Source organism: Ixodes scapularis, unplaced genomic scaffold (genome assembly GCF_016920785.2).
Source record: "Ixodes scapularis isolate PalLabHiFi unplaced genomic scaffold, ASM1692078v2 PGA_scaffold6__148_contigs__length_123643588, whole genome shotgun sequence".
NCBI lineage: Eukaryota > Metazoa > Arthropoda > Arachnida > Ixodida > Ixodidae > Ixodes > Ixodes scapularis.
The window spans coordinates 121,781,127-121,793,140 of record NW_024609881.1 but is presented as its reverse complement, the minus strand read 5'-3'; the positions used below and the strand labels follow the sequence as shown (position 1 = coordinate 121,793,140).

The 12,014-nt window shown below is 47.2% G+C and overlaps 2 protein-coding genes across 2 annotated transcripts in view; both read right to left on the bottom strand.

Moving 5' to 3' along the window:
* Positions 1-1,374, bottom strand: part of LOC8023137 (rab11 family-interacting protein 4A) — a 167,315-nt gene extending 165,941 nt beyond the window's left edge. The window contains exon 1 of the mRNA XM_042286136.1: positions 1,082-1,374. Coding sequence (XP_042142070.1) covers positions 1,082-1,225 — 144 coding nt within the window. The 5' untranslated portion in view covers positions 1,226-1,374. The remainder of the gene's footprint in view (positions 1-1,081) is intronic.
* Positions 1,375-3,455: 2,081 nt separating this feature from the next.
* On the bottom strand, positions 3,456-4,581 carry LOC8023138 (histone H1-delta). Its single transcript, XM_029988541.3, has one exon. The coding sequence runs from the start codon at positions 4,466-4,468 to the stop codon at positions 3,866-3,868; it is 603 nt and encodes a 200-aa protein (XP_029844401.2). The 5' UTR covers positions 4,469-4,581; the 3' UTR covers positions 3,456-3,865.
* Positions 4,582-12,014: the final 7,433 nt, after the last annotated feature.

The following is a 12,014-nucleotide window of genomic DNA, read 5'->3' as shown; positions in this document are numbered from 1 at the left end:
GTAGGTGAACAAGTAAAACACTAAAAGTATATTTAAAAAGTATATATATATGCTAAAATTCGAAATGAACAAATAAATTAAACGCAGGCAAAGGAATATGTTAGAGTAAAACGGTTTACACTCAAGAAATTAGTGCAAAAGATTAGTGAAAAATGAAAAGGGGGCTTAGCGGGCTGGCATCAAAACATCGACGCCGGCCCACTAAGCCAAACTAAGCTCCCTTCTTCGTATTCCACTAATCTTTTGCACTGATTTCTTGAGTGTAAACTTGTTCTACTCTTTTACGTATTCCTTTGCGTGCGTTTAATCGCTTAGTTCGTTTCGAATTTCAGTATATATAATAATTTGTTTAATGTATTTTCCAGTGTTCTACTCGTTCACCTACATCGTGCTTTACTTTCTTCTTACTCATCAAAAAAACTTTTTTTTTTTTATTCTTCAACTGCTGCGTCTGTGCATTATCCTTCGTTTATATATATATATATATATTGGCATGAAATTTAGCTACAGCCATAACAAAAAAAAATATATATATATAAAAAAAAGAGTTCTTGGAAAATCATCTGCTTCCTGATCTTTTACCTTCCTTCTTAGCGTTTATTTCTCTTACAGTTCCTTAGACGGTCAGAACATTTTACGTAAAACAGAGTTGAAGCTAGTTTGCCTATTCTCGAAGACCACCGCGAGCAAACTTCGAATTCGTCCCAGTCACTCGACAACAACAAAAGATCGCGTGTTTGCCAGGCGCAGACGTCAACGCAAATATTTGGATAAAATCCAGCTGTGTGACCACGAAACTTCTGTTCGATCAATGCAGCCTTGTAACTAAGCGACGCAACATTGACACGAAAATTTAGCATATTTTTTTTTTCCTTCGCTCTGAGGAATTCCGGCGCATCTGCAACTGCAGGAATTGCTCCGATTTAAATCGCTGTCAAAAGCGGAACTTCAATGTAAACCGAGCATAGAGATAAGTACCGGAGCAATGCAAATAACCGCGTTCGGTTAAATTAACAAACCAGAAGGTAAATACCTGACCTCAGGTGAGTAAATACAAAAAGAAAAGAAAAAATCAGGTTACCTGTTCGCTGCCTCCGAAATGTTCCCGTCCGAGCTCGCGGAGCTTGTCGGCCGTGATGTATCCGCAGTTTTCTTCGTCGCACAACTCAAACACCTGGCGCAGTTGGTCGACGAACACTTGGTCGCCGAGCGCCATCACACACATCACAAGGCGCGACGACGAGACATCAGCCGACAACGGTTGTCATGTCGAAGGCACGCGACACAAACGGAATGTTACCGACGGAGTGATGCCACCGCCATATTTCGTTCGCTACGCGTCCGCCAGCGAAGTTTGTGGTCGAGCGAATGAGCGCTGCTCCTGCACGGGTCGCTTGGCAACGCGCACGAATACAAGGAAAAAGTGCGCTGTGTGTGCACTGCCGAGAACCGTCTGCTTCCGCTAGAACTATTTCTTCGAGTCTTAAGTCACGTGATTATTTACGTCATGACCGAGGGTTAGCAAAAGTGTGACCCGATCTCATGCAAGAGTTCGAAGCTTGGAGTCAAAATTCAGGCACAAAATACTTCTAACAAGCGCGTGTAGGCATAAATTAAGACACATCCCGAACAAAAGGAGCCGGGAAAAAGCGTAATAATCTAGCGGAGCAAAGTTACGAGACTGCTTCAATTACATATAGATGGCGCCACAATGCAGAAGAAGGCAGTAGAGAGTCTTTTTTTTACTGAAAGAGTGTCCAACTGCTCGATCAGTGTCACGTGTTTTATGAGCTTCGTTTGAAATACGAGCTACGAGCATGCGAAATAACAAAAGCGTTGATCGTCTGCAAAACCCCTCTCTACCTTTCCGCCTGCTCTCCTCCTCGCCATGCGACAACGCAGCGCATGCGCGCAATGCTGAGTCTCTTGGAATCAGTTGAAAGTTAGCGCTCTGTGGTGTCTGTTCTTCCACTGTCCTTGTTGCGAACTTTACATTAAAAAAAGATCTTCAAAATACGCACGAAAAAAAAAACTCACACGGAGCTTTGAAAGGGTTATGACCTCTCGCCCCTCCACCCTTTCCGTGGGTGCGCCAGGTCAACACCTCCTAGAGGGGTGTTGGCCAGGTGCGCGACTGCTTGTGACCAGCCGCTCGCGACCATATAGCTCGCGACGGTTTAAAATGGACCCTCTCTTCAATCTAGCATCTAGCCTCTCTAAAAAAAACAGGGACTTTTTTTTTTAATATGCGGCGAAAGCGCCATCTATGCGCACGTCTTGCACTTCACGGTATAAAAACTGTTACTTTCTGCAACTAGATGCCGCCACCTACCTGTCAGTATAGAATTATTATTTTTTTGTGTATGTTTGGTGGTTGTGAGCTGGTGGTGGCTGAAGCGCCAACTCGAATGACCTGGATTTGTTTTTTGTGTTTATGCATTTAGCTTTTTTGTTATCTTTACGGTAGGGTAAATTGCGGTCGAAAGAGTTTCCGACGATCAAAGTCGGTCATTCAGCGCATTCCCGTGGTTCCGTCTTGCTCCATCCTGCACCCTACGGTGTCTGGGGTGCATCGAGCCCATAATATCATGCGCAGTCACCTAGCTTTGATTAGCAAAGGAGATTGATCTCCAATCCATTAATCTCCGAACAATCGTGCGGACATCGCATCCATCCGTGTGATCAAATCCGTGCGTCGTGTTGATCAGAAACTGAGATCAGTTCCATGTTGTATGGTGGCTGCTAGTGAATATTTCGAAGTATTCTTATATTGCGCACGAAATTATGATAATGACTCATCCCTCTATTTCTGTCATTCACTCACTGTAGTAAACCAGTAATGCAAGCAAGCAATCTGGCCCAAGTAGACACGTACAAGAGTCCTGGAGATTTACCTGCAGTATTGAAAGCGATGGTATGAATGACATGCCACGCAGAATCAACAAGGTCATTCGAAACTTTGATCAGGCAGAAATGCACCTAACGGTATCCACACGTAAATTAAATGTTGGAAAATCCAATAATGCGGAGATACCTAATAAAGGTAAAAATGTGTAACGCTGGTGGGATTCCTGGATAGGTTAACTTCAAAAGCAACCTCGTAATTGCGGATTGATCATGTCCCTGTTGCTATGGGTGACTCGCATATTGAAAAGTGCTGACGTCAGCAGTGATGTGTTTATAAGACCTGTTTGCACTGAAGAGTCGACTAGCCTGTATTAATACATGGACCTATAGTATTATCTGACCAAAGCCTTCCCAGACGGTCATTGTTAGCCTTTTTGCGGTTGAGAACCAGAGTCCGGTACGCTCCAAAGTATATCTAAGGTGTTACATTAGACAACGCCATGAGCCAAAGTCCACGCCAGATTATGTAACCACGTAACGGAATTTTCCGCGCAGCGGATATTAACGTCGGGTGAAATGGAACATAGTTAAGGAAAGACAAGAGGCAGTTTTCACTTTGCATAAAAAAAATCTCCATTTATTGCGACAACATTCGCAGATGAGACAATCACAATGATGCGAGGGGAAAAAAAAATATACTCGCAAGCTTTTAGAAGCAAGCCAGAACTTGGGAGGTAAATCACCAAGATCTCCGCCAAATGAAAAGTATAATTTACACACACAAATGAAATGGCGATGACATAAGAAAAAAAATAAACAAGTATTTACAAGATGACTTCGGGAGCGCCGCACCGTTAGCAGACGAGACGGCGGCCATCTGATGACTTCCGAGATGGCGAATGAAGGTGAGGTCTTCCGATGGCATACGATGGGATGATGACAGGTGATCGCTGATCGAAGTCAATGGGCATGATGGATGAGGATGATGGTTGTGATGATGACAAGGACGCCGAGAAGCTCATTTCTTGGCGGCCTTCTTGGGTGTCGCCTTCTTGGCCTTGGGCTTCTTGGGCGACTTCGCCTTCTTGGGCGACTTGGGCTTCTTGGCGACCTTAGGCTTAGCTGTCGTCGCCTTCTTCACCGACGTCTTGGCAGCCTTGGGCTTGGCCGCCGCCTTCTTCGCCGGGGACTTCGCTGCCTTGGGCTTGGCCGCCGCCTTCTTCGGCTTCGCAGACGCCGGCTTCTTGGCCACCCGCTTGGTCGCCTTCTTGGCCGCGCCGCCCGCAGGAACCTTGTCAGCAATCCGGAAGGACCCAGACGCGCCCGTGCCCTTGGAGCGCTTCAGGAGTCCGGAGGACACGGCGCGCTTGAGCGCCAACTTGAGATGCGTGTTCACCACCTTGGTGTCCTTGCCGACGTCGAAATGGGAGCAGATGTACTTGTGGATGGCCTGGCGAGAAGAACCGCCACGCTCCTTGAGGGACTCGATGGACTCCTTGACCATCTCGGTGTACTTGGGGTGGTTGGCGGGCTTCTTGGCCTTCTTGGCACCGGTGCCGGCCTTGCGACCGGGCTTCCCCTTGGGAGTGGCTGCGGGCTTGCTCACCTCTGCTTCCGACATGATGCCTGACGGTGGTTTGGACAGCGGGCTCGAAGACAACGAAGCACGGGAGATCCTTTTCCAGGGGAGCAGCGAGCGGACGGTCCGTTCAGGGGCGCGATGAGCGAGCGAATGAGCGAGAGCGGCGCACAGCGGTCTTTTTTATAGGCTGCGCGCGGACCTCCGGGGGAACTACAACAATATCTCGTGCCGATGGGCGCCGCAAAAGTAGCGGCCCGAGTTTGAGATTGTGTTTGTTGGGCCGAATGACGGGCTCGTTCCGTGGCTGCTGCGGCTCACGCTCGAACGCTGTTTGTGGGAATGTGTAGCTCGGATATCGGTTCACGATCGGGGAGAGTTGGACGGCCGTGCGGCGTCGAGAAGTTTTGGAAAAAAGCTCTTTTCGACGCGTCGCCGGCTCGCCGATTGCGTGAATTCCGCGTTTGGGCGCTCGGGGTTCCCGTCTCCCGGCGTCCGCGGCGACGTAGACCGCCCAGAATCGAAATTCAATGTTCCTTCGACGTTTTTCACGCATCGTTTCATTTCTCGATCGCGCGAATGCATCGCGAGAAGCGGAACAAATTCACCGGGGAAACACAAATTCGCCTCCGACCGCCATGTTGTCTGTGGGGTCGCTCGGTGGAAGCGGTCGCATTTCGGCAGATTTACCTTATTTACGAGTCGATTTACGCCCGGAAATTTTTGTAGAGTCTAGAATGAGCATCATTTCAAATTTTGATGCAAGTTTCCCGACGTTTCGCGGCTGTTTCGCGGAGCGGCGAGCGAAAATGCGTCGGCACTCCACCCGAGCCATCTCGCCGTTTCGTGACGTAGTTTCTCAGCGAGCCGGCGATCGCTCTCGGCTGGCCGCGATTTTTCGGGACTTTTCAGCAAACTTCTCGGACACAAAATGTCCGGATTTCACTGGGAAAGTGTGGTCCCACCTCCGTTCCACCACCTGCTAAAGTTTCGGCGCTCCAGACGCGAGTTTAGGTGGAGAAAACTTTGGTCGACGTTCGTGTCCCCATGAGAAGCTACGGCGCGCTCGGCGGGCTCCCAGCATTTGACCACTTTTTGGCATTCAGAGAACCTTTTGTTCCTCTGTGCCGAAATAAGTCCCGGAACGGACTCAAACTTCGAGGGGTTGTTCGGGGCGGTTGGTAGAACCAGCGGCCCACAAAAATCGACCTCGTCGACCCGCGCAAAGTGGAATTTGAAGCGTCAAAAGATCGCTCGCTGTAAACACTCGGCCGCGGAATGTCAACAGGGCTCGCCTTGCAGTTCGCGCTGCCTCCAAACTCTACCAACTCGAATTGAAAGTAGCAAATTGTGACTAAACACGCAAACAGCGTGCCAGGCTTTATTCTACAAACCTTGTGCGTCTAATTTTACAAGTTGTACAAAATAATCTATACTACTGCGCGCTTGTTGAGCTCGCCAATCTATTTTTAGCTCGAGCTGAGCTCGGGAGAGAAAAAAATAGTTGAGCAATGTTAGCGGCCCGCGACTACATGACGCTTATTATTTCGGTTAAGATAGTGTTTCATCTCACAACGTGGAAAGAGACGGCCAAATGTGTGCCACAAACGTGTGGAGCAGATTTAATGGGGTCAAACAAACTGTTGACTGCGGCATGTAGGGCATTGGTGGTGATCTTATCCGAAGGAATTCTAGCGTGAATTTGATTTTTGCATGTAGGGCGATACTTCTAGAGCAAAACAACCGCGACTCAGCCAACTTAAAATAGCGCCTACAAATTTCGCAGGCTACAAATTTATATTAATTGACCAAAACTGAATTTTAATAATTTTAGGAAAACAAATTGAGGACAATTTACTCATTCCGAATTTAAATTACCATTACAGAGCCGCCATATCTGACACGTGACATATTTTGCCTAAGATATATCGAAGTGTGTCTACAAAGTATACACAATATAATTGCGCTGCGCTAAGAAAATCCTTACGAAAAAAGAAAAAAAAATCGTTAAATGAAATATAACTTTTTTTCAATTTTGAATTGTATATTTTTAGGAAACACATAATGAAAAGCTCTTCGTGAACGGAAAGTCAAATTAGCATGTTAACTGTTACGATCAAGTGTAATATTCACAATGTAAACTTGCTTCATGTTCCGCTTGCCTATAATGAAATAATCCAGCATGTTAGCAGGGAATTGATCCAATGCAATGAAAGGGTGATGATATGTCACGCGGTATAATAAGTGCTTTAAGGTCCCTCAACGTTGACAAATCCCATTTTTGTTTTATTTTATCGCTTAAATATTTATCCAGAATTTATGACCCACCATTCTGGAAAACTCGGCAGTTGTATACGCATAAAACGAGTGCATGCATGGATGTAATATAAGATTAAATCAAGTTTGATTCCAAAGATATTCGTTGTTGGGAGGCACAATAAATAATTAAATAAATAGTATCCGCCTGCATAGCGTTGGTTCGTTCAGCAACTAATAGCGTTTGCTTCTGGTAAAAAAAAGGTAATGTGTGTGTGTGCGTCCGTGTGCGTGTCTGTGTATGCATGTGTGTGCGTGCGTGCGTGTGCGTGTGTGTGTCTCTGTCTGTGTTTGTGTGTGTTTGTGTGTTAAAGTAAAACGCTGCAAATTGTCTGCTTAAAAAATGGAGAAATGGCGCTCTTGCAATAAAAAAAAAACAAAAAAGAATGTCTGCTTTGGCAGAAAGAACCACGCATATCGTCTGGGTATAAATAACCGCCTGTGAACTTCCGTTGTCCTGAAAACCCGAGATTGAGAAAGTACAAAGTACATAAACAGCACAGACAAAAGGACATTGTGTGTTTTTCGTCTGCTTCATGCACACGGGTGATGCCAGAACGCCAAACTCTTATTGGCTGATTGAAAAAAAAAAAAAAAAATAGTGGGTAGACTTTTAGGCATCTAGCATTGAGGTCTATCCTTTCAATCAAAGCCAATCAGAGCTCCGCATATGTCGTCTGCTTTGCACAAAATAATAATAATAAAAAAATGGCTGCTGTGTCGTCTGCTCTCAACGAAGCTGATCACATGTATGGAGAAATGCTGTGCAGAAATCAATAAATCGAAGCGATGACGTGGAGCACAGGCAAACATTGTTTCAATGCTTTCGATTATATGGATATTTTTTTCTAATATTCGTGAAACGCACTACTGATTAAAGCGTTTGTTTTCCTATGCTATCAGATATCGCATTGCTTGTCTTCCTCCGACAGTCGAATTCATTATTGCTCGCGTATTTGTGTATGTGTACGTATGTATGTGCGTGTGCTTGCGTGAGTCCGTGCATGTAGACTTGTCCGTGTGCGTGAATGTTCGCGTGTGTGCATGTGCGCGCGCGTGTGTGTGTGTCTTTATGGTTGCGTGCGTGCGTGTGCGCGCGTGTGTGTGAACGTGTGTGCGTGCGCGTCTGTATGTGCGTGTGGGTGTATGTGTGGCTGTGCACGTGTGCGTGTGTCTCTATGTGCATGTGTGTGTGTGTCTGCATATACATGTGCGTGCGCGCGTACGTATGTATGTATATGTGTCTGCATGTGTTCCTTTATGTGCTTGCGAATGTGCTTTGTGTGCGTTTGCGTATATGAAAGGGTTCGTGCTCGTGTGTCTGCGCGTGTGCCTGCACGTTCCTGCGTATGAATATGTGTGTGCGTGTCTTTGTGTGTGCGTGCGTATGCATATGCGTCTGTTTGTGCATGTTTGTGCACCCGTACGTGCTTGTGTTGCTAGTTGCGTGGGCATGTCTGCGTGTGTGTGTGCGTATGTCTGTGAATGTACGCGCGTATCTGTGACTGTGCATGTGTGCGCGTGTATGTGCCTTTGTGAAGCGTATATATGCCTGTGTATGTGCGTATGCGCGTGTGTCTGTGTATATGGGTGTGTGCGTGCCTGTGTGATGCCTGTGTGTTGTAAGTATAGGCGCATGTATAAGTGTGCATCTGCGTGTGTCGGTGCGTGTGTGCCCCTATGTACACGTGTGTGTGATTCTGTGCACGCGTGTTTCTGTATGTGTGTGCCCGTGTGTGTGCGAGTGTGTGCAGAATGTATTTCCTACAAAATGACTTTGATCCCTCTCCCGAGGTCCAAAGGGAGGATAACCTGGATTGATGCATGCCCACACGGTTTCAACGTCCAAAGCGGTGGGACACACGCCGTGATCCGGGTTTAGGATACGGGGACGTTTCAGATTTCGGTCTGCCATCCCTTGCCTCGCACTCACTGGGAGCAACGCTTTACAGATATACGCAGGGCGAGTCGTTTTTTCGCATAAGGGAGTCGTTTTTCGATTTGTAGACTCGTACCACAAATATAAAGGCTACTTTGTCGTTTTGACTTCGAGAGTTGACATTTATTTGACAAATACATTTTTAAGCTCGAGATCTCTACACGCGTATATAATTTCATTGGCAATATATATATATATATATATTCCATGACCGTAAGTATTACGTTAAATTATAATAACACGGTGGGCGTTCTTTTTTTTCTTTTACTTCGTTGTTTTGGCTTTTTCTCGTTGATCCACGGGACAAGGACTATTCGTTGCCATTCCGAAAAGATCTCTACACCTGCGCTTATCGGTCAGGCTCTCTACAGAGACGCGAGTAGTCACCTCTGACGTCACGGGCGATCCACATCTATGTTGTTGACCTAATGTTTTGAATTCCCCGAAATCTTCCTAGGAAACTAGTGACTTTTTTTTGTTTTGTTTACAAAAGCAAATTGCATTCGGGGAGGGTCGCATTCTTTACCACCTGAAATCTGCTCCTGACATGGAATCATTAAAAAAGCATGCGCCCAGTATCGGTTACCTCTTCGTACACACAGCCTATACTAATTCCGTCGAAAAAAGTCGACGGAACCTTCCAATGAATCGCTGCGGTGGAGAGTATCTCGCCGACGTGCGCAATCGCGCTTTCATTGAAAGGAAAACAGCGAGAAAGAGGAACGACGGGAGCGATCCAAAAACGGGCATTCTGCCCTCCCCTTTTTACGCACTCCCTCCTCCCCAGACGCCGCCACCAGCGCCACGACGTCATCGACTTTCCCCTCTCCACTCTCTCCCCCGCGCCGCCCATACTTTCCCGCAGATCACTCGCAGAGCCAATCACAACGACCTACGGAAAGTCGTGGCAAATATCTGTGACGTCACAGATATGAACTGTCGGTGACGTCACAACCAGGATGATTGGTCACAATTTCGAATAATTGTGCGTAAAAAGCACGGTGGAAGCTCGTCGCCAACGGCCAGGACGGGGTGAGACCGGCAGGAAGGAGCGTCGGTTGTACCGCCTCCAGCGTGAGCTCCCAACCTTCGACGATGCTTCGGTATCTCCTGCACCTTCGAAGGCGCGGTCAAAGCACGGCGGAAGGCACGAAGCGCGTGTTAGAGGTCAGGCGTTTCAAAGACACGTGCCTTGTCGTCCTCACTCTGTCAGTGACTCTAGTAGTTTTTCTGACAACCCTTTGATTGCTCGGACAGCCAGCAAAAACCGGCGATAGCTTGCGACGCTACATAGAGCGATCCGCCCTGATTCCCGAGGCGTCCGGTCTGCAAAACGTTTCTAACGTCGCGCTGTGTGCATTAACCCTGGAAGTACGGTAAACGCAGTTTCCATTGATTACTTACCCCAGGTATTTTGCATATACGATACCTCGGGTAAACCAATCAGTGCGCAACAAACTTCGGAAGATAAAATGGATGGAATCCACTTTTAATGAATCCACGAAAGCTAGGTTCGACGTCGTAATTTCCTGAGGGATGCGACACGCTGGTGCGTTTGCTGCGTGAAACTATTCCAGACCTGGCCTCGGTCAAGATTTGCTAACGAAAATATACGCTGATATTGAAGCCAAACTGACACCAAAGTGCGAAAAGACGGATTATATTTGAGTATTTCATTGGCAATGTCAATCAAGCAACAAAAAAACACGAGCAAATTGAAAATGATCGCTCACGCTGAAGCTAAACCACATGACCAGAATGTTCCACCTTTCCTCGATTCAGCCAGATTCTGCCTCGGACATTTCGCGAAGGAAATCCGCTTCAATAAAAATCGCATTTTAGTGCCGTTAATTTCCGACCGAATTCGAGTGATATATCAATAAATTCGATCCGTACGCAGAGTATCGAGTGGTGTCGAGCGTCTGCTTTCCAATGTCAAGCGCAGCGCACATTTCGACCTTCCACGTTACGAAACTCGTTTACCCTCCGAGTAAAACACATCGAAGAAACTCCAGTAGAGTTTGAAAGGAATACTTCGACGAAATTTAAAATATACCCGCGTCGTGTTCCCAAATAGGCTGAATAGAATCCACGATATCCGTAAGTGACAATCGCACGTTTGTATCTTGAGCCTGATGGCTGTATTTTTCGTTATAAACAACCCACTCTGGAAACCGCTCGGAGAGCAACCAACGGAGAGCACGTGACATCCGCCGCAATCGTGACGTGGTTTGTCTCGAAACATTACGCACCGAAGCAACGGACGCTGCGAGCTATCCCAGCCAATCCCGCTCTGTGGATGTAGCACGTGATACGCTTTCCCCGCTTCGCTGGGCCCACTCTCCAAGGTCACCTGACATTCCCACGGCCTTGGACAGGCCCCAATGGCTCGAAGTATGCGAAGCACACCAGCGATCGGGCCACAGCAAGTAACCCTAAAGCTGGCTTTGTATGCATTTTGTGTGACGGGTTTAATCTTTGATAATCTTGTACTTCTGGGATACACAAAGGAGATTGATTGTCGTGGAGAGGGGAGTTCCTGCTTCAGCTCTTCTGTCGTCGTGGCCGGAGGCGAGACACTCACCGTCACTAGCTGTCAAGGTTCATAGACGGGCATTACAAACTATAAAGACACCTTCATGCTTCAAAAGTAGCGTAAGGTGCGTCGATGCACGAGGCACGCAACGTGCATCCCTTGGGAAGATCAAGGCGGCACAGCGCAGCACTCAGCTACATTTCAGACGCCATGTTCTTCCCAGAAGTGTGGCGTGCGGCACGTGCCTCGAACATTTTCACAACAATGAATGGCGCCACTTTTCCCAGGATAGAGGATGCTCTTTGCTAATCGTTTAATTCAGGTGCTTTTTGCTAATCGTTTAATTCGTTTTAAAATTCCTTTTCGTGTCTTTTTCAACAAGAGATTGGTGTGTCTCAGGCACGTAGCCAGGGGGGTGGCCCATGGGGCCGGCCCCCCCCCCCCCCCCGAAATCTTCGATTTTGCTGGGACCCTCCTCTCCCCCCTCCCCCTCGTACAGCATTTTGTCATGGGCGGGCCCCCCCCCCCCCCCCCCCCCCCCCCCCCGAAAAAAAATCCTGGCTACGTGCCTGGTGTATCTGATGATGTGATAAGGCCCCACTGAACACGAGTGGACCTAGAAATAAGCGCCGAAATTCCGTTGTATATAGTATCCCTTTAATAAAGTTATTCTTTTTTTTTTTTTTTTGCAATGAATATATTTGTTACTGTAGCAAGTCTCAGGTTTTTGTCATTGTGAATGGTTTGCTAGCAGTTTTTCTTGTGCGTTTGTGTGTGTGTGTGAGTGAGAGTGTGTG

What these genes read in the sequence shown, in the direction of transcription:
- LOC8023138 (XM_029988541.3), bottom strand. Translation starts at nt 4,468, where the DNA reads ATGTCGGAAGCAGAGGTGAGCAAGCCCGCAGCCACTCCCAAGGGGAAG.